This window comes from Heliconius melpomene, chromosome 6, assembly GCF_056956725.1.
Source record: "Heliconius melpomene rosina isolate 202511_hmr_F chromosome 6, ASM5695672v1, whole genome shotgun sequence".
NCBI lineage: Eukaryota > Metazoa > Arthropoda > Insecta > Lepidoptera > Nymphalidae > Heliconius > Heliconius melpomene.
Genome location: NC_140394.1, coordinates 119,714 through 141,321, shown reverse-complemented (window position 1 = coordinate 141,321; position 21,608 = coordinate 119,714). Strand labels below are relative to the sequence as shown.

At 41.6% G+C, this 21,608-nt stretch overlaps 3 protein-coding genes across 8 annotated transcripts; 1 reads left to right on the top strand and 2 right to left on the bottom strand.

The window, feature by feature from the left end:
* Nucleotides 1-195: 195 nt before the first annotated feature.
* On the bottom strand, nucleotides 196-4,322 carry LOC146537991 (protein ST7 homolog). Of its 3 annotated transcripts, none has more exons than XM_085186919.1 (3): nucleotides 4,122-4,322; nucleotides 2,496-3,152; nucleotides 196-1,683 (listed from the first exon to the last, which is right to left on the bottom strand). In XM_085186919.1, exons 2-3 carry the CDS (start codon nucleotides 3,057-3,059, stop codon nucleotides 1,114-1,116), a joined length of 1,134 nt encoding a protein of 377 aa, XP_085043045.1. In that variant the 5' UTR covers nucleotides 3,060-3,152; nucleotides 4,122-4,322; the 3' UTR covers nucleotides 196-1,113. The 3 variants fall into 3 exon arrangements, with proteins under 3 accessions (XP_085043045.1, XP_085043043.1, XP_085043044.1); XM_085186917.1 differs by having other exon boundaries at nucleotides 3,893-4,316; XM_085186918.1 differs by having other exon boundaries at nucleotides 1,162-1,683; nucleotides 2,489-3,152; nucleotides 3,893-4,316.
* A 379-nt stretch (nucleotides 4,323-4,701) lies between these two features.
* On the top strand, nucleotides 4,702-5,064 carry LOC146537990 (cytochrome b-c1 complex subunit 10-like). The gene has a single exon (XM_085186933.1). It carries the CDS (start codon nucleotides 4,822-4,824, stop codon nucleotides 4,996-4,998), a length of 177 nt encoding a protein of 58 aa, XP_085043059.1. The 5' UTR covers nucleotides 4,702-4,821; the 3' UTR covers nucleotides 4,999-5,064.
* Nucleotides 5,065-8,360: 3,296 nt separating this feature from the next.
* Cow (Proteoglycan Cow) lies at nucleotides 8,361-21,600 on the bottom strand. Of its 4 annotated transcripts, none has more exons than XM_085186924.1 (10): nucleotides 21,424-21,600; nucleotides 18,525-18,582; nucleotides 17,541-17,643; nucleotides 17,317-17,460; nucleotides 12,870-13,192; nucleotides 12,695-12,793; nucleotides 12,455-12,616; nucleotides 12,237-12,377; nucleotides 11,984-12,161; nucleotides 8,361-9,230 (listed from the first exon to the last, which is right to left on the bottom strand). In XM_085186924.1, the coding sequence occupies exons 3-9, from the start codon at nucleotides 17,636-17,638 to the stop codon at nucleotides 12,013-12,015; spliced, it is 1,116 nt and encodes a 371-aa protein (XP_085043050.1). In that variant the 5' UTR covers nucleotides 17,639-17,643; nucleotides 18,525-18,582; nucleotides 21,424-21,600; the 3' UTR covers nucleotides 8,361-9,230; nucleotides 11,984-12,012. The 4 variants fall into 4 exon arrangements, with proteins under 4 accessions (XP_085043050.1, XP_085043046.1, XP_085043047.1 ...); XM_085186920.1 differs by lacking the exon at nucleotides 21,424-21,600 and adding an exon at nucleotides 19,619-19,779; XM_085186921.1 differs by lacking the exon at nucleotides 21,424-21,600 and adding an exon at nucleotides 19,619-19,779 and having other exon boundaries at nucleotides 8,361-9,227.
* Between the last annotated feature and the right edge of the window lie 8 nt (nucleotides 21,601-21,608).

Genomic DNA, 21,608 nt, shown 5'->3' with positions numbered 1-21,608 from the left:
CAATAGGTACTTTTTCTAATATTAATAATTTTCTTTAGTTACACACGGCAGACGGCAGTACTTTTACTTCTTTTGTTTGATCATTTGAATTACTCAGATATTTTTTCTAGTAATAAATCTCCTCTTATTATTTTTTTAGCTTATTTTAATTGTTAAGGCTTATATTTTCTTACTAATTCTATTGAAAACTGAAAATATTTTCATAAATATATTTAATAAATATTCGTATAAGCAGTTCAAGCGGGCGTAGCCGCATCCGGGTTCGCTAGTTAATAATAAATAACAAATTGCCACACAAACATTAACAGTACGTAGATCTAAAAATTTACAATCCGTCAACGTCGTCGTGCGATTGTTCGAGTCGGTTCGTAGGCAAGGTTATTTTAATCCTCCCTCCTTTTTTCCTTTTCTACCTATTCTTTCCCCTTTTCTATATGTCCTATTCCTCTCCCGTCGGATTTTCCCCACAAAGAGGTTTTGGAGGTCAGATGGCAGTTGCTCCATTTAAAAACCACCATCGTTTTACGTTATGATGGAAAGACATCAGATAAGACTGGGTACGCCTATGACGTCGCCGCTAAACGACGCGCAGGCACATCTCCCTACACCTACGATAAGCGGGCAAGGGCTACTGCACGTTCTTTGCATAGGCACCATTTTTATATCTTTTATAAGGATCCGAGTTCCGACTGTTAAAATAAAATATTACGTTTGTTATTGCAATCTGTTATTTTTTGTCTATCATAATTAACATTGTATAATTTTTTTTGTAAAGAGAACAAGAACTGAACTGATTTTATTTGTTTATTTATATGACTTCAAAAAGACAATTTTTTAGAGAGAGTGGGTTAGAGGGGTTGGCTAGAGTGTGGGTTTTGGGGCTTTGGGTATGCGTATAAATTTGAAATAATAAAGGTTATGGTTATCAAATTATTTTAAATTTAAATATATACATATCTCATACAATAATATTTTGTTTGAAGGATAACAAAACACATTTTTATTATTTTTAGTACGATAGGTATAATTGATTGAATAAGATTTGTTATATTTACGCTTATATGTATAATATGTAATAAATAGAATATGGTCAGATGATGACGTCACTAGGATTTAGAACAGGCGGCGCGGGTCAAGCGCGGCGGCGGCCGCTCGCGCCGCTCCCGCTGCCGCGGCCGGCCAGCGATGTGCCAGCAGCGCTAGCAGCGCCGTGGCCGCGCATAGTGCCGCCGCCAGCGGCAGCAGAGCAGGCGCGCGACGGCGCGGCGCGGCGGAGGGCGCGTGGTGCGCAGGCAAGAGCTCGCGGTCAGCGGCAGCGGCGGCGGCGGCACGGCCAGCGCCGGCGGCCAGCGCGGCATGCCATGCGGCGTCCAGCAGACGCAGCGCGCCGTCCGCGCGCGTCCAATGGCGTAGGTGCCAGAAGGCGTAGGCGAGCGCCTCGCTGTCGCCGCGGCGCAGCACGTGCTCGGGTGGCAGCGTTAGCGGGCGCAGCTGCAGCAGGTAGTCGGGCACGTGCGGGTTGTAGTCGACGGCGCGGCGCAGCGCGTCCAGCGCAGCCAGCTCGGCGCTGGCGCGTGCGGCTGCGCTGCAGGCCAGTGCGGCGCGGCAGCGCAGCAGCGCGGCCGTGTAGCACAGCGCGGCGGAGCGCGGCAGACCCTCGTCGTCGTAGCGCGCCAGTACGGCCTGCGCCCACACACATGTAACACGTTGTTAATTTGAAACTTAACAACGGCGATACTTAAATTCTAATTCGTCATTAACTGAAGATATTTTATTATATATTATGTAAATGTCAAATATTTCCCAGTTACCTACCTACCTGGGGTACCTGGGGTACCTTCATAGTTGGGGTACCTATCCAACTAAATATAGTCTACGTCAATTACTAACTGTATATAATAGTAAGTAATAGTTGTTCTTAGATAGCTAGGTATCGATTATATATCGGCCGTGCAAAGGGTAAGTGGCATGACGAAGCTCTCGCGGACATCGTGGAAGCGCGAAAACCGTACCAAATAGTGCGCGGCAATTTCCGGGCTTGGACACAGGACCTCTCTGATACAGACACTAACAACGAATATTCTCCGAGGGGCGTTGTCGTCTTGTTACAGTGGGGCAACTTTATACCTCCGTCAATAGCCCGTCCTAACCCCGCGACCCCCAGGGCTCAACGGCATTACCAGACGTAGTTGCTCTGACCCATCTAATCTTGGAGCCGAGCTTACCAGGACTATTACTACCTGTTTTGGTCAAGCCTCAACAGGTGGAAAACAGACAGATTGGTCCTCATCACAAGCAGGGCAGCCTGGCGGAATCGGCCTCAGCGAACACGTATCGGCCAATCGTGCTGTTGAGTGAGATCACCAAACTCTTTGAAAGGATGGTAGCGAAAAGGCTACAGCACAGCAAGAGCACCTAGAGGAGATTTCATTCCTTCGGGTGGGAATCGAATCCACAATGTCGCATTTATAGTAAGCCGAGTCACTACCGTGTACCTGCACGTCGGCGTATGCGCGCTGCTCCAGCAGCACCTCGATGAGGTTCTCGTGCAGCGACAGCGCGTGCAGAGCAGGTGGCGCGTCGCGTGCCAGCTCACGGAAGAGGCGCGCGGCGTCACGCAGGCGGCCGAGGCGGCGCGCGCACATCGCGGCGCGCCTCTTCACGTGCGCCAGCACGGCCGCCTCGCGCCGCGCCGCACCGCCCGCCCCTGCCGCCGCGAGCGCGCGCCACGCCGCCTCGCCCGCGCGCCACGCGCGTCGCAGCACCCGCTCCGCCTCCGCTACCGTCTGCGCGTCTTCCTCCGCCAGCAGCAGCAGAGCCGCTGCGCACTCGGGACGCAGCGCCAGAGCCGCGCGCGCGCACGCCACGCGCGTCGCGGGCTCACGCTCGCGCCACGCGCGCGCCAGCGCCTCGTCCGCGCCGCCCGCGCCTGCCCCGCCGCCTGCCCCGAACCATGCCTGGTGCTCCTGCGCGGACAGGTTCATGTCGTAGTAGGTGAGGGGCGCGCGCCTCGCGGCGGTCCAGAGGCGGCCGTACTCGGCGCCGCGCAGTAGCGACATCGGGTTGCGCCACACCTTACACTCGCCACCGTCGGGCTCCGCGCCGGGCGCCACCCCGCCTCCCAACCACGGCCCCAGGTGCGTCAGCGACACCTGGCGAAGAAATACTACTATTAAAGTTACTACAGTTAAAGCACATGCACATAATAATAATTATTATTTCATCAAGATTGGCCCAAAATTCCAATTTTACTACGTAGTCAACTTTTAAGCTTTTAAAAAACAGATCCCCTTAAACTTTGGTCATGTCAGACTGTCTGTCCAACCGACCATATGTCACAAACATTTTTATACATAAGTTGTTTGTGCCCATGCACCACAATGGCCTTTTGTAAATTTCTTATGTTGAATAAAATCATTTGACTTTGTAGTAAAAACTGCAACATACATTGACTAATAATAAGGTTAAACAGAATAGAATTTGCTGTAGTAGCTGTTGAGAATTGGGTACTGATATTATTCGATAAATAATAATAAATTCCAAAACTTGTAATATTAGCAATCATAATTTTGCACACCAAGCTATGCTAGATAGCTAAGATCACATTTTAGATCACACTTAACTAAAATATGAACTTAGCTTGTGTAACTTAAGGGTAGAGGTTTCCCTCAACACATATAGGTACTAAGAAAGTCTTTACCGGAATGAAATGTTTCAGGCTTTCTGATAGGGATGGGTGAACATAAATATTTTGGACAGAGGGTATTGCGGTGAAATGATCAGGTTCCTATCAATCAGGTTGGGATTGTGAGACCTGACCCATTTTATTTCACTTATCAATCAGTTATAAATAAGAATAATAGATTAATGATACTTTCATTTAATATATTACCTGTTCTATGAAGGAAGTACCATATTTACGAAAATACCACCATTCAAAAATAAGTATAATTCCCGAAATAAGGGAGGAAGTGCCGGTCAAAGCTACATAGAACTTTGGTGTTAGAGCACCCAAAAACGTTGATGAATCCCACATCATGGTGCTTCACGTCACTACTGTTACACTCACGATAAATATACTATTCAAAAACTTTATAACTCCATATTCTTATTAGACTTACATTATTGTTTTTGTGAATTTAATTCATAAATAAAATACGGAGTCTGTCAACAAAAGAACAACAAATTTACATCAATAATGACAATGACATTGGCACTTCGATATTATGCTTTTATATTCTACTTTTCAATATTATACTTTGAGAGCCTCCGCGTGTTTACCATACAACGTGACAACATGACAACGTGACAATGACAATTCACTTCGGAATTATGTTGATTGATTGATTGATTTCTCGATATATGGCGTTTCGAGCGTGCCAGTTGAGCACAATTCATTTCGCCAATGTCACGTTGTAAGGAATTATGTTTAACAGGCATGCTCGAAACGCCACAAATGAAATACTGAACTGTATATTTGTATCGTACTTTAATAACATATGTTTTAATATTTAATAATAAATAACTTTATAATATCGTTACAATGGTGACATATTAAATATTTTAACAATATTTATTATAAAATAAATGTTTTATAATAAAAAAACCTTTTACTGATATTCAGTTCAGTTCTTAGTTTATAGACATCCGATACTACGACTAATTATCTGCACGTGCAATGTACGTCAAAATGACAATTGACAGAACAAGACACTGACATTGCATGGTTTGCTAAAACTAGAAGTTTTACGTAACAATACGACGAAAAGGAAGGTTCTTAAATTTTCGAATTAAATATTTTTTAAGTATAAAATTTTTAAAATGATTGGTAAATTGGGCAGACGCCACGCTGAAATTGCGGCCAGTTTCTTACCAACGTTGGCTGGATTCGGAGGAGGAGCGTTCCTGGGCCTCCTGTACTTCACCGACTGGAGGGTGTTCGTCGATAAAATCCCGTTTTACAATGGCAAATTCAAGGGTCTTGAGCCATCCGAATAAGGAAAAGAAATAAGTCATCTACTTTTGTTATTTAAACTAGTATGTAATTATAAGTTCTAGTATATGTATGCGAGTTTAATTTATTCCTTTCTATGGTAATATACATGTGTACAAATATTTTTTCTCTGAATTGTAAATAAATTTTAAAAATCTGTTTTGTAATGATAAAAGATGAAGAACTGCACTTCAATCAATCAAATCAGCCTTTTCGGGTCCACTGCTGGACATAGGCCTCTTCCAGGGCGCGCAATAAGAACTGCACTTATTTATGCTTAATTATGCAAGCTTATAATATTTACCTACTATATGTGTATACACATGATCTAAATTCAAATAACTGTATTCAATACTAGCGGCCCCCTCGCAGCTTCGCCCGCTTGAACTATATGATTATTCATTTAGTAAACGGAATTGAGTGATGGTCATATGTGTTGATGTCAATGAATAATTTAATTTACTCATTCAGCCTTACATGGAAAAACAAACAGCCTTAAATGTTAAATTATTGATTTGGATAATATTTTTTTGTAAAATAAATGTAATGATTGTATATTACAAAAAATACCTAAATTGAATAGAATAATCCAATATCGAAATTCAATCCGAAATAATTAATCGAATAAATGAATCGAAAATAATTAATTGAGAACCTCCTCCTTGTTTTGAAAGTAGGTTTAAAATACAAGTTAATTACAAACAAATACAGATTTATTATATAGATATGGATTGCTATATATTTGCAGGCAAACTCATGCCTTGAGTTCATTCAAATGACTATAACTTTTTTTTTGATGAACTGATGTTAATGAAATAAACTTTAGATGTTAAGCTGGGTTAAAATAAAGAAATTGTTGAAAGTTTCACGTAAATCGGTTCAATACTTTTAGAGATTAGCATGACCATACATATATATAGACAAACAAGAAATTGAAAAAATATATTTTTGTATTCTATTCTTATTAAGTGCCCCTATATCCATTTCAATCAAAAAATACTAAATGTACAGACAATATATTTTTACTGTTTTATTTTATTATATAGAGAGATAGATACATTACATGCTTAATTTTTTGAAGCTCAAACAGTTTACCACCAGTTTACTAAAGTTAATCCCTCAGACCTGCAAAGAGCACATACAAGAAACAGTTTTTTGGTAAATTGTTTATTTACAAATTCATACTAAATTAATAGTAATAATAATATCTTTGAAACAGACTTGAGCGAGCATTTCATTCCCAAGGTGTGTTATCATTTATAAGCCCATTAATTTAGTAATATCCATTAACATCTTTTCACAATCACATCCCTAGTTGTTATGTTTAATATAAGTTATTACATTATATTTATTTTTACTGTCCTACGTTGCCCAAAGCCTATTTAAAATTTTTTAAAGTAATTCACAATGGCTCCACTATTCTTCCTACAGTGGAATAGTAAAAGTATTCGTGCTAAAAAGCATGAATCACTTTATATTATTTCTCTGTATAATCCTGTCATTGCCCTCTCGGAAATGTAGCTGGAGTCTGACTCCCAATTTAGGGTGCCAGTTTTCGCCTGTTTAAGGGAGGACAGAAATTACGAGTATGGAGGTATACGCTATCCTCATCCAGCACTCTTCTCCATATTCCCGTATTCCTCTCCCTTCTCATAGTCAACAGTTGAATGCTGTTGCTGTGAGGACCTTTGGTATTTCCTTCTTTTCTGTTTGCATCCCTCATCCTTCCGCTTCCATCTTTCTAGAGCTTAAGTCTATTACCTCTTCGCTTCCTAGCCCTGTGGTAGTAGTTGGTGATTTTAACACCCATCACATTTTGTGGGGGTGTTACTACTGTGATGGATTACTGTGATGGACTACTTTTGATGGATTTTCGCCTTCTTTGGTAGACATGATTGATGATGTGGATCTCTGCATTCTCATCTTGTATTGTCACAAATCTTAGCCTAACCAAATTTAAGGAAATAGTTCAACACAATTGGTCGAATCACTTCTTCGTCTTCACTGATGTATCGAAGTTTTCGAAGGAAAGCTGTGTTGGTGCAGCTTGTTGAATACCAAAATTCAGAATTATTCTACAATTTAAATGCCCTCCGGAATCATCTGTGTTAACAGGCGAGGCTGTAGCTTTGTTAAAAGCAGTCATGTTTACACATTCCCACTATTTTAAACAGACAGTTATTTTTACTGACTCTTTAAGCTGCTTAATGGTCTGACTCTTTAAGCTGCTTAATGGTAATGGTAAAGGGAAGCCTGTTTCATAGTACATAGAGATCTTCAATTGTTTTAAGGATTCGTGAAAAATTGTACTCATGTCAAGTGTTTCGATGTTACTCTGGTGTGGATTTCAGGTCGTTCTGGAATCAATGGGAATGAATCTGCAGACTCCTGCGCTAAATCAGCTAACCAGTGTGGCACATTAGACCAAGATTTTTCCAATTCCGCCCAAGATCTGATGTCCCTTGCAATATTCATCCGCATAAGTCCTGGAATAATTTCTGGAGTGAGTTCAAATCCCATAAAAGTAAGTATTACGCCTATATCCAACCTGATATGCCTAGGCGACCTAAGTTTTATTCTTAAAGGCTTATTGAACGGAGGATTATGCGCCTTGGGCATGCTTTTACTCCTGTGCATCTAGCTAAGATCAGGGTCAGGGACCACTCACTGTATGAATGTGGATTCGATTTCGATATTGGAGCATTCGATTCGATTTGGGTGTTTTTTGTAATATGCAGTCATTACAGTTATTTTACAAAGAATATTATAAATCCTTCCCAACTGTTTCTGAACGAGTAAATTAAATTATTCATTGACATCAACACTTTTGACTGTCAGTCAACTCCATTTATTAAATGAATAATCATGTAGTTCAAGCGGGCCAAGCCGCGGGCGGGCCGCTAGTATAAAATAATTTCATATGGTAGAAAACAGTTTCTACATATCTTGCTTAGCAAGATAGGCAGAGGGAACCTAATCCCGACTCTTTGCAATTAGACAAATTTTGGAAGCACTGAGTTTTTTGAGGCAGATCTCATTGCTGACTTGTTCTTACCCGAGCAAGTTGAGGCCAGTCGTAGCTCAGGGGCACCAAGTGTGACTTTAAAACTGACTGGTTGTGTTGTGGGTTCGATCCCACTTGAGGAGAATGACAATGAAATATTTATTTAAATTAATATTTCCATTTCTTCGCACTGGTGTTGAGGTAAAGCGCTGAGTTGAGTTCCGCAACTCCACGCGCAATGCCTCCAGAATTCGACAGAAAATGGCAAACGGAGTGTTCTTCCTGTGAACACTTTACTAGTACTTACCGTGGTTCCAGTTATGAAATTTGGCACGAAGTGAGAGGGTAAATAATACATTATACTTAAAATTACATTATATATATTTCAATAAAACTAGTGAGATTTAAAAAAGTGCAAATAACTGTTTATGTGATTTTTACAGATAGGCGCTTAATAAAATTATGAATTAGGATTACAAACGGTTACATCATAGTTATTAGATACTTGTCACGACGTCAGCGGAAGCGGTCACACGCCGATGGTGCAGATTGCAGGAAACTAATGTGTCGAACGGTGAACAACTGATGCACTACAGGCGTACAGTCGTACAGGCGTACAGTCGTACAGTCGTACAGGCGTACAGACGTACAGTCGTATAGGCGGGTAGGCACTACTCCCTAGCACTAGTTTGTTAATTATCAATTATACCGAAGGTCGACTGGTACTTTGAATAATTATTAGTTACATTACACACTAATAACACTATGCTTAACTAATGAAGGCGTCAGATACATCATTCATTTCATTATGATTTCAACTTCAAATAGAGGACAATGGCCGCGCTTAGGCCTTCAAAGTGGCTATTTATACTTCACTTTACAATAGTAAGTCAACATACTGTAAAACTATTTTATATAGTGCCCTTGTAATTTTTTACTTCTTACTTTTTGTTTATTAAAAAATTTTAAAATTCTTATGAAAATAACATTCTTCCATATGTATATTACGATTGCATGGTTTGTATCGACTAAGTACTAACAAAAATGTAATAGGCCTACTCGGAACAATTTCCTTATTCTTGTTCTATTAAAGTAGTGTTAAATTAGTTAACCTGGAATCTAGCAATAACCAACTCAAACACAAATTATTTGTTACTGTTATTGCAGTATACTGCATTCGGCGCGCGTTGGTCGGACACGCCTCGTCCCGCGCACGCCTCGTCCCGCCCGCTGCTGTAAATTATATATTTTAATGATCATTATTACACTTTTAAAGAAATTATAAAAATGCAAATAAATAAATATGTACATTACGGGGCCGTTCAAGTATTACGTAAGGAGATTTTTTTACAATTTTTACTCTCCCCTCACCTATGTCATCAAAAATAAGATGACCTCCTTTTAATTTTCCGTACAATCGTACCGAAGCAACAACAACAAATTGACTAGCGGGTCGCACCGCTGCAGAATAGCGCGCGATAGTTCCCGTCTTTTTATGGAAAAATATAAGGCAAACGAGCGTACAGGTCACCGGATGTGAGTGATCACCGCCGCTGACGACGCCGCGTTAGTCCCCGAAGACGCTGCAGGAGCATTGAAGGTCTTTGAAGTAAAGATAAACGCGCTTTTTGGAGGTACCCAAGCAGTGGCGTAGTGAGGGGGGAGGGGGGGGGGGTTTGTTTTAGGGGGGTCATCATGCCCCGGACGCCGCTCATGAGAGATTTTTAAAGAAGTTTTTTTTTAAGCCGCTAGATTTTTAAAAGTATTTAATTGAACACGTATTTCATCGTTTTCTAGAATTCTCCCCCTAATCTATGTATATAAAATAGGGATGAGTTCGATATATCAAAACGTAACTTAAAACCGATATGTTAAGGAAAACGTAACGTATCGATACATGTTTTTAGAAAACCGTTTTTACAGAAACTTAAAACTCAACATAGTTGTGATCTAAACAAAAACGTAATAACGCAAAACTTCTGAAACGTCAAACGATCGATGTTTTATATCGAAACTAACTTCCTCTCTTTCTAAGTAATGTATTCCGAGCGGGCGTAAATGAGATAAGGCGAATATCTGATGAACTGATATTCGCTACCTCTCTTTCTATCCGTATATTCTTCACGGGTGTAAAAGAAATGAAGCGAATATCCGATAGCTAACTAACTAGCAGATTTATGTTTTGGCGGTTTTCTTAGTAAGTTACTATTTCTTCGTTATGATATCGAACTACTAAATAAATGAATAAGGTAGAAATTTGGATTTAATACAATTTTATTATTTATTTTGTTTGAAAAGATAACTTTTTCATTTTTGGGATTTTTTTTTTCTGAATTATGTTAGGCTTTTATAGAGTAGTTAAAGTTGTGGTTTCATTTAAAGTGGTGCAGACAATTCCAGCCTGTATATTAATATTATTATATATTATAATAAGTCTGAGTCCTTTATCGTTTTGCCTAGCTCTAAATCCTCTTAGCACTTTGTTAGAGGATTCAGGTTTAGGCTTTCGTCTTCGCCGGGGCGGTAAGGTCATATCTCACTTACTGTACATGGATGATCTGACATTATTTGCGTCAAAACGTCCTGATCTTATGCGGCAACTAATGGTTACTCAAACTTTTAGTAGTGATGTAAGGATGGAATTTGGCGATTCTGTTTCCCTCAGAACCCTTGGTGAAGGTGAGACTTATAAATATCTTGGAATGTCTGAAGCATTGGGTATTGATGAACGGAGCATAAAGCAATTGGTGAAGGAGCGTTTCTTTGGTCGCATGAAAAAAGTGCTTGGCAGTCTTTTATCTGGTGGCTACAAGGTGCGTGCTTTTAACGGTTGGGTTATGCCGCTGTTAGCCTATAAGATGGCTTAGTTAGGCTTTGTAAGACGGACACAGACTGAGTTAAACTCTGTAGGTCGCCAAATACGTAAATTGTTGACGACATACCGAATGCACCACCCGCCTTCGTCTGTAATGAGACTGTATATCCCGCGTAAGTGTGGAAGTCGGGGCTTTTTGAATGAGAACCTCCATAACCACGAGGTACGCGCTCTTAGAGAATATTTTCTCAAAATTGACATGGATATGCACAAGGATGTGATAACAGTTGACAAAGGCCTTACTCCTCTTTCCTTGGGCATAGAGAACTGGCGTCGGCCTGTAGTACTTAGTACTTCTGATCGCATGGAAGTCGCAGATCGCATTCTGGCTGTATGGAAGAACAAGGAGTGTACCCGGACGGGCCCAGAGCTAGTGGGCCCGGACGTGGATATTGCTTCTTCATTATCTTGGTTACAGTTCGGGGATCTTTTCGGGGAAACTGAAGGTTTTGGCCGTGCAATTATGGATGAAGTTATCAAGACACGGAACTACAGAGACTACTACAGATATTATGAAAGATGGCACTATCGACATCTGTCGGGGGTGTCATCGACCTGCCTCGATTCCCATCCCTCAGACATATTGTCTCTGGTTGTTCTCCTCTTGCTAATGGTGAGTATTTGCATAGACACAATCAAGTAGCCAAGATAATGCACCTGAAACTTGCTCTTCAATAAATATTTGGAACTAGCCCATGATTTGCCGCTATGGGGGATGTCTACGCGACTATCATTGTGCCGATAGTGGTTTCAGTTAACGGTTTAATAGCGAAAAGCCTCGACCAACATCTTAAGAGGCTATCGCTTAGCTGTTGGATCAAGAACCGGATGCAGAAGGCAGTTTTATTTTTAGCGCTTGGACCCTTGTCCCACCCTCGGAAGTGTTTTTTATATTTTTAAATATATTTTTTTATAATAACTTATATTTAAAAATGTAAAATTTATTCTCTTATATAATTAAAGTATACTCGTAATATCATTTTTAATAATTTTAGGAACTTGAATAACTTCTGAACTTTAGTTAAGAGTATTACAATTACATAATTTATACATATTGAATTATTTGTTTTCATAAATTGTTAAGCATAAATCATGTGTTTTTCCAACTTGCCGTACTCCTGGACCCCTTCCCTTCTCCTTCTAGAAGCGCAGCTCATTGTCGTGGTCGCCGCTGCCGTCCGCGTCCTCGTCGTCGTCGGGCGCGCCCCCTTCACTTCCGTTCTCGCCCACTTCCCCCTCTAGCTCCTCCTCGGACTCGTCGCTGATGCTGTTCTCCGTCTCGTTCTCACCTGCAAGCGTAACGAGCGGTCAGTGCATGCCTCCCGGGGGCAGACGTGCTACAGTGGTGTTGGGGCGGCACGAACCTGGGCACAGCGGCGCGCCCTTGGTGCGCGAGCCCGGACGCTCCACACCGTGCGCGTCCACGCACCAGCACACGCCCAGCGCGGCGTGGCACTGCCGGGCGCGGTAGAAGCCGCGCGCGTCGCACGCCGGCACGTACGCGCCTGCGGACACACGGATCACTTAGCACGGGAGGCGTGGGACGGGGACACTCCACAGGTGACAGGGGACGTCCGATTACCAGGCGGCGGTGCGGGGTGCGCGCGGGACAGCGCGGCGCAGGGGCGCGCGGCCCGGCGCAGACAGGCGCACCATGCAGCGCGCGTCACGCCCCCCTCCGCCCCACCGCTCCCTCCGCACGACGCCAGGAACGGCCGCAAGCAGCGTTCGCGCTCGTCGTGTCCTGTAAAGTGGTCACTTGTATGCACTAATAAAAATAAGTATGAAGTATGAAATGTAAGTCTAAATAATTGTTACACACTTAACGCATAGAGGTCCGCAGGAGACAGCAGGCCGTCGCCCGCAGTGTCGAGGTGGGCGAACATCCAGCGCACCTCCGGCTTGCAGTCGCGAGGGAACCCTGCAGGATTTATTAGCGATAATAAAGGTGTGTTCATTATTCATCCAATTTTAAGTTGATAGCGTTCTGCAGTTACCGGCCTGCGGCGGCGGCGCGCCCCCCGCCTCGTCCATGAGCACGGAGAACCAGTCCAACAGGCGGTCAGCCATCTTGTCGAGCGCGCAGGCGGCGGGTCGAGGGCGCGCGCGGGGTCTGGGGCGGTGGGCGCGCGGGCGCGGCCTGCGCGTGGCTGGTGGCGGGAGCTGCGCGCAGGGACAGAACCCGCGGCAGGCGAGGCGCACGGGCGGCGCGGCGTGGCGCACGCAGTTGTGCAGGTCGAGGCGGCACAGCGAGGAGTACGTGCGGTTGTCGGAGCCGCACAGGAAGGCGGCGCGCGCGGCGCTGCCGCACCCCACGCACCTGCGACACGGGGTTCCACAGTCGGTCAACACGGTCATATTAATTATGAATAATGCAAAGCATAGATCTACAAATCTCTCTGTAAATATACTACAAACTTTAGTCATTAGAGTAACTACGTACTAAAATTATATATGAAAGTGTGGGAGTATGTGCTGGCAAGACCATCCGTCGGCCGGAGGATCACCAGTGATTAGTGAGGCGTCACGCTGTCCTACGTCCACCTTCTGCACCACACGGGCCATGGCTTCGGGGGTTACCTTTGTCGACGAGACGGGCCAACACACACTAGAGGTGTACTTAGCCTGGGGGTTTCAACGTCGCGACGTCATAGGGGAAGTGCCGGGCGTATGGGCGGGTGGGTAGTCGGACGGCCTACATCTTCCAGTCCACGAGTCTCACATCGGGTGGGTATCCATAATAGGATTTCATCTCGTTAAAAAAAAGGTTCTTGATTATTTACACTTTTAATACGCTACTGAAATTAGGAATTTAAGTTCTTATTATTTAGCATAGGGCAGCAAAAGCATTAGGCATTGTGGAATGTCATAAATTTTATATTATAAACAATTGACTGACAATAGTTGTCAGTATCTTCAATCATCAATCATCAAATACTTCTAACTCTAAGATGTTTTTTTCTACATTATCGTAATTTCTATAAGAATTTTTGATTGTTTTGAACTAAAAAAAAATACTACCAATGTTGATATTTGATATTTATAATAGTACTAGCAACCGCCAGCGGCTTCGCTCGCTTGAACTATACGATTATTTATTCAATATACTGAATTACTTAAATTTGGTACCATATTAGCGTAATTCTTATAAGCGTATAATTTTTAATGGTTTAAAAAAATGCGGCCTAAATTATTGTTTAAGATCGGTTCAGTATTTTTTTGTAAATACATATATGAACATTTTTTTTTCTTAGACCGCTTTGCAAAACAGTGATAGGTAAATTATTAATTTAAATAAAAAGAATATAAGTACTAATTTGAATTATTCAAGCCTTTACAATTGCGTAAAAAGACTTAAAGATTAAACAACTGGTGTGTTGAACTTGGAACTTGGAGTGGCGGAACTCAACGTTGCTCTTTGCCTCGACACCAGAGCCAAGAAATGAAACTCTAAATTTAAGTAAATATTCCGTTTCTTTGAGAGGGGAATGAACCCACAACCAGTCGCATTTATAATCATGCACTTGTGCCTCTGGGCCCCGACTGGCCTCTTTATCTTTCTTTTTTCAGCTTCACACGGTATACCGCACATAGAGGGTAGGCAGAGGGAACATAGTATCACTCCGTTCCCCACTCTCTGCTGAATTTTTCGAGGCATTGCGTGTTGAATGGCGGAACTCAACGCTATGGTTTTGTCTTGGTGCCAGAGCGAAAACACATATTAATAAATAATATTCCCGAAACGCTAGCGTCCCCCATCGTGGCGCAGGGGCACAATAACCGCGTCACGACGGCATGCCAACGAAGTTTAACAGTGAATAAGAATAAGAAAAGAATAGTGTACTATTTACCCCAAAGCTACATCCCTAAACATCGAAATTAGTAAAATTCCATCTTAACACACATGCACAATTGTAAACTGCTAGCACTTATAGTTTCATACATACAGTGCCAGTTTTAGCACTACCGGCGCCCTGGGCGAAATTTTTTCGGCGCCCCCTAACTACATTTCAATAATATACAAAAAAGGGAATGGGTACAACGAAATAACCATCTATTTAAAAAATAATAATAACAAAAACTAATAAAATTTCACTTCTTCTAGCCTTTCTATCTGCGAACTCTTTTATTAGGCATTCAAAGTCTATGTTTTCTGCAATTTTATTTTCAAAGTTGTTAAGATCACTTTGTTTTTTTTTTAGAGTTCAAAGACGACGATGAGTTTTTTTTTTTTAGATCTTAGACCATTTTAAAGGGCATCAACTCCCCTAAGCCGCACCGGGCAGCAAATACCCTAGCTACGCCACTGCAGCGAGGAGACATCTTTGCGCACAGCGCCCTAAACGGGCGTCTACGGCGCCCTTTTTATCCGGCGCCCCTGGGCGGTCGCCCAGCCTCGCCCTACCCTAACGCCGCTAGTGCATACATACTATCAACCGCAAAACAACCCCTTAGTGGTCGAATATCGCAAATAGCGCTTCTTAGCAAATGCACAGTTTGAGATTCCTATTACTTAGAATAACAAAATTTGATATTTATTTTCAACCCCAAAATCAACCTTTTAGTGGTCGAATATCGCAAATATCCGTCTTAGGGAGCATATAAACAACGCCAATGCAAACTTCGAGACTCCTAACACTTGTAGTAACAAAGATTCATAAAAATTATCAACCCCAATAACAATTCCGTAGGGGTCGAATATTGCGAATTCCCTTCTTAGTGATCACTTAAGTCCTATAAATAACGTCCATACAAAATTTGAGACTCAGCATTTGTAGTAACGAAGTTTCGTACTAATTATCAACTTCAAAATCAATCACTTAGGAGTTGAATATTGTAAATTACCATCTTAGTAAGTACATGCGTCCTATTAGTAAAGCCCATGCTAAATTTGAGACTCCTGGCACTTGTAATAACGAAATTTCATATAAACTATTAACCTTAAAAACACACATTTAGGGGTTGAATTTAGCAAGATCATAATCTTAAGTAGCACCTATGTCCTAAAAAGTACCCCTGTGCAACATTTGAGACTCCTAGCACTTGTAATCACGAAGTTTCATACAAACTATCAACCCCGAAAACAAGCCCTTAGGAATCGAATATTGCAAATTCCCATCTTAGCGAGCACCTACGTCCTATAAATAACATCCGTGCAAAATTTGAAACTCCTAGCTCTGGCAGATTCTGAGATTTCGTGATGAGTGAGTGAGTGATTTTCCTTCCCTTTCGATTTTATATATATACTAGCGGCCCACTCGCGGCTTCGCCTCCGTGCTTCGTTATTATTAATTTCTGTCTCCATGAGCACCTACGTCCATGCAAAATTTATATATAAGTGACGTCCATGCAAAATTTGAGACTTTGATAATTATGTTAATCGGGGGATTCACGAGTGTCCATCAAAGATCGTACCTATTCTTCAGGGGCGAGGCAAAGTCTACAATAATATACTTATAATTATAAAATAGACCTCAACCGTTACCGCCTGCGCCGTGTGGAGGTACTCCTAGCTTATGTTACTTTAAATTATTAGGTCAGAGTAATAACCTCATTTCATTTAACACTGACCACGCAGAACAACCATTCCTAAGCCATTATATAATAATAATAATAATAATAATATACTTCATTTATTTAAGTGACCAGAGACTCATTATGGTTAGTAAACAATATTTCTTACAGACTAGGTTAGTTACAATTATAGTTATATTTTAAATAAATGTTACAATACACATGAATCATCGCTGCACCGTCCCGTTCGCAACGGAACAGCAATGATTCATGTATATACAATCCAGTCTACTGGATGTCATGCTTAGTATTTTGTTGGCACTACCCCTAAGCCATTATATTCATATCTCTTAAGGTTTAGCTGGGATGATGGGGTTCCATATCAGCAGCTCCAGCTCCATCATTTTTATTATGTGGACAGAAAATGCTTGTTATGTTAATCAACTTTTACTAAGACGCTATTTATATCTCTTAGAGATTAGATGGGCTGCTAGGGTTCGACGTCAGGTACTTCAGACCTTCATTTTTATTATGTGAGTGGAAATTGTTTGTCATATGTATACAGAATGTACTCTATAAATGCCTAATACATTTTTTGCCCAAAAATGAAAATGTTTTTTTTTCAACCTAAATAAATAAAAAAAATATCGTTAAAATAAAACGCTATTTATTAAGGACGACGTGTGGTGTGCGTGCCACACGCTTCCACCTGTAGAAGATGATTACTTCACTTTTGATTTTAATTTTTTTATTGATATACACTGATTTATTATTAAACTATTATCGGAGATAACATGTCCATATTGCGCGAACCGGTGTTCATTGTAATATAGACCTCCGGATGTCTAGAAATATATTTTATCGATATTTTACAGGTCGAATAGACCGCAAAAGTGAAGTGAGTCACACATTTAAGTGGTCAGTGATCACCTGTCGGCGCCGGGCGGGCGCGCGGGCGCGGCGTGCTCGGCGTGCTCGGCGTGCTCCGCGCGCTCTGCGGAGCGCGTCTCGTAGAACACGTCCTCGTCGTCACCGCGGTCCCAGCTGCCCGTCGCGCCCGCCACTATCAGGTCGCTGCAGACAAAGATATGCTAACGTTATTCTAACTTATGTTACATAAAAAATATAGATTCATCAAAATGATAGACTTGTACCCTCTGCGAAGAATATCTTTTTTACTAGCGCAGAGCGCGGTGAAGGCGTCCCGCAGCAGGCACACTTCTCTCTTTTTGCAGACCAGCGTGCGACACATCGGATCTGAAATGTGACGTCATTTTTAGTACACAATTGTCTATTCTACAGAACAACCAATCTCAATGACGGAGGAGCAAAACTATTTCATCAACCTACATATGAAATGTCTAATTGTTAATATCAATTATTATCAATCTCGACAAACTTAAAACATTTATTACAGTTACTTACCTACTCGGTAACGGGACACAGCGAGACAAGAGCCTTAACTTACAATGTTAACAAATGAAAACATTTTTTTATGCTGTAGTTAATTGTATAAAGGGAAAGCCATAAACAATCTAAATTGATAGGTAGGTATATATTTCTTTTCGAATTATCCATGTTCATTAATCATTTAAAATCAGCTTCACTCTGTATCCCGCACACAGGGTACACAGGGTAGGACTTAGCACGTTCTGGAGGCATTGTGTGTTAAGTAGCGGAACTCAACGCGGCACTTTTGCTACGACACCAGAGCGAACAAATGGAAATATGAATTTAATTTAAATACATATTTAATTTTGTTTTAGTTTACTTTGTGCCCATAAATAATGAATAGACATTATTAGAAGTTTACTAATTACCTACGAGCCACTCACCAACAGGCACTCTCGGACGTATCTGATAGTAAAATTTACTTGTAGGTACTAAACCAATACTAATTAAGTAATTAAAATTAATTTAAATATATAATTTATTTGGATGATATTTTATATCTGATAAGAATGTTAGGTAACATATTTTTAATCTATCGTTTATGAAACTATAAGTTTAAAATCTGGCTTTGTCGATTAAGACGAAGTATAAATTTAGAAAAATTAAAAAAATCCATCTTCAACTCCCAACTTTATATTGAAGGCTTAACGTATCTAGAGGTGTAGTGTGTAGAAATGAGCACTTACTCTCAGGATCATAGACATATCTGCGAGCGCGGCGCGAGTGCTGCTGCTGCGGCCCCTCCTGCAACAACACCGACAGCGTCACTACGAGAGGGAGGGGGGAGATCGCGCGGGAACCTACGTAACGCTGGGAGGCACTTAAAAAGAATAATACAAAGTAAAAATATATTTTTTAAATTTCTTGTCTGTCTGTACGTATGATCACGTTTATCTCCGAAACTACTGAACCAATTTACTTAAAACTTTCACCAATTTGTTTGTTTTCACTCAGCAAAACATTTAAAGTTTGTTTCATCAAAATCGGTTCATTAAAAAAAGTTATCCACATTTGAATGAACTCAAGGCATGAGTTTGCCTGCGAATATAGTAATTTATTTCTATACTAATAATAAATCTACATATAAATAATACAAAAAAATATACGTAAAATAAATAATTAGCTTTTAAGTTCAAAGTATATTTATAATAAATATATCGGTCCTATTTTTAAATTCAAAACAATCAAAAATCCTCGTAGAAATTACAATAATGTGATTAAAAATCGCATTAGAAACAAATATATTAGACGTCTATAATGACAGTTGTCACTCAATTCTGTTTAATAAATGAATAATCATATAGATCAAGCGGGCGAAACCGTGAGCGGGCCGGTAGTATATAATAATATTTAAATTCCTAAATAGATATATTTGAGTATCAGATATAAATCAGCTTCACGCTCTATCCCGCACACAGCAGGGCAGGGCAGGGCAGGCAGAGGGAACCTAGTGTCGAGACTCTCCGTCCCCAGTTTCAGATATCTTCATATATATTTATCTAAACAAGTATAATTTGCTTTCTATTAGATTAAAACGCTAACTTAATTGTCGCCGGAGGTCAAGGCACATAATACAATCAATACAGGAATCAAATAAACCGAGCGACGTGATTACGATACTGTGCGCAAGGTACGCAATGCCCGGGACTTGTGGGGGTGGACTTTGAGGCTCGTCGGCCTGCGAAGCCGCTCGCGTTCAAATATTTAAGATGAAGTCCTATACGAAGTAGGTCGAGGTGTGAAGGTCGCTTTGAGCACCGCGGGGGGTTGGAGGTGGTACCGGCGCGTCGTCGAACTCGAAGTCCTGATCGAGGCGGCGTGCGGCCAGCGCGGCGGCCGCCAGCGCCAGCAGGAGCGCGGCGCAGCGCCAGCTCGCGCGCATATTCGAAAGGTTCGAGCGTGCTCCGTCCCGCGCGCTCGCCGGGACACTGCCGCGCCCGGCGCCGCCCGCGCCCTCCCCGGCCCTCCCCAGCTCTACCCCGCCCTCCCCGGCCTCACAGACTAGCGTAGTGTTTACTGTGACAATACACTATATGAAGAAAGCATACTCATGTGTGGGCAGTGTTAGAAGTTGTGGATCAAGCCCTCGCTGTTGGCGTAGGTACAAAAGTTCACGAAATTAGCAATATTTTCATAAATATTAAAATGACGGTCAAAGCGAAACCTTACGAATAAAACGAATGAAATGTTAGTGGGTATTAAAGTCGTAGTGCTGCGAGGGCGGTCTGTGCGCGACGTGAATATTCTATGCGTGAGGCTCGACCGGTTCCTCCCCGCGCATGGGACGGGGATGGTGGGGGGGAGGGTGGCTGTGTCAGCACCGCGCCGCAAACAGCGGCGAGCGGCGAGACCGGCCGTCGCGACGCAGCGGAGCCGCCGGTGCCGCCCCGCCTCCCCCGCGCGCCTCCACCCGCGCGCGATCGATGTCTCTCCCGCACTTTACGCGCAGCATCCTCCTGCTTGTTTTGTTTATGCCGCGGCCACTTTTCTGCGATATAGCGCAGAAAGAAATACTCTAGACACATATCGCATACTGTGTCCATCATAAACGAAGCTCAACGTCGATCCTCTGTATGTCTTGTACTACATTACATTAAAACTAGTTCCTTGATTTAGGTTAAGCGTAGTCGTAACAGATAGATAGACAGAGTTTCTTTCGCATTCATATTATTAGAAGGGTCATATGCTATACTAGCGGTCTGCCAGCGGCTTCATTCGCTTTAACTACATGATTGTTCATTTAATAAACAGAATTGACTGATAGTCATATGTGTTGATGTCAATAAATAATTAAATTTACTCGTTCATAAACAGCCTTACATGTTAAATTATTGATTTGGGTAAGGTAAGAATCGAACAATCCAATATCGAAATCGAATTCAAAATAATTAAATGAATCTAATATCGAATCGAAAATATTTAATTGAGAACCTTCTCCTTGTTTTGAAAGTCGGTTAAAAATATATTACAGGGACATTTAAAAAAAGTAATAGAAAGCAAAAAATTTTTTTTATTTCTTGTCTGTCTGTCTGTATGTATAAGCACGCTAATCTTCGAAAGTACTGAACCGATTTACTTTAAACTTTCACCAATTTTAATAATTTAACTTTCAAGGCTGTTTCTGAACGAGTAAATTTAATTATTCCTTGACATCAGCACATTTGACTGTCAGTCAATTTTGTTTATTAAATGAATAATCATGTAGTTCAAGCGGGCGAAGCCGCGGGGGAGCCCGCTAGTACTACTTATAATATTGTTAGAAATCAGAAGCGATAGGTATAAAAAAAAGAAAGAATGGTCCAAGGCTATTTAATTCAAAACTACCATGAATTATTAATTAACAGTGTTAATAAAGTAGAACGCGACACACGACGCCGACAAACTCTACTTAGCTTGTACACAACTACTTATAATACCTTTCCCCAGAGTGGGAATCGAACCCACGTAACAACGGCCACATTATATTGCTAAGAAAATGTACTTATATAGAAAGAGAACAATCGTTTCAATACTTTTTTGACATCTCATGAAATATTTAGTATTTATTCGTCGAGTGTGTTGCGAAAACGGAAGTAAAATACTTACATAGAATATTGACAACTTATAGGCATATCGGTAGAAACGGCTTCTTATGCTGTCAGGAACTCGTAGAAAATAAAAGACGAACTTAGAGCAAACATTTTTTCAAGATAGGCACAATTAACCAATGGGGGGAAATGAACACCATGAGCGGCCTCAGTGCGCCGCCGGCCGCCGCTCTCCGGTAGTAG

Excerpts from the sequence above, each read along its gene's own strand:
- Cow (XM_085186920.1), bottom strand. The coding sequence starts at position 19,720 with ATGCGCGCGAGCTGGCGCTGCGCCGCGCTCCTGCTGGCGCTGGCGGCC. Across the intron at positions 18,583-19,618 it reads TCGAGTTCGACGACGCGCCG|GAGGGGCCGCAGCAGCAGCA; the intron begins GTACCACCTCCA and ends GTGTTGTTGCAG. Across the intron at positions 17,644-18,524 it reads ATATGTCTATGATCCTGAGA|ATCCGATGTGTCGCACGCTG; the intron begins GTAAGTGCTCAT and ends GTCACATTTCAG.
- LOC146537991 (XM_085186917.1), bottom strand. The coding sequence starts at position 4,039 with ATGATGTGGGATTCATCAACGTTTTTGGGTGCTCTAACACCAAAGTTC. Across the intron at positions 3,153-3,892 it reads GTACTTCCTTCATAGAACAG|GTGTCGCTGACGCACCTGGG; the intron begins GTAATATATTAA and ends TTTCTTCGCCAG. Across the intron at positions 1,684-2,495 it reads GCGCATACGCCGACGTGCAG|GCCGTACTGGCGCGCTACGA; the intron begins GTACACGGTAGT and ends GTGTGGGCGCAG.
- LOC146537990 (XM_085186933.1), top strand. The coding sequence starts at position 4,822 with ATGATTGGTAAATTGGGCAGACGCCACGCTGAAATTGCGGCCAGTTTC.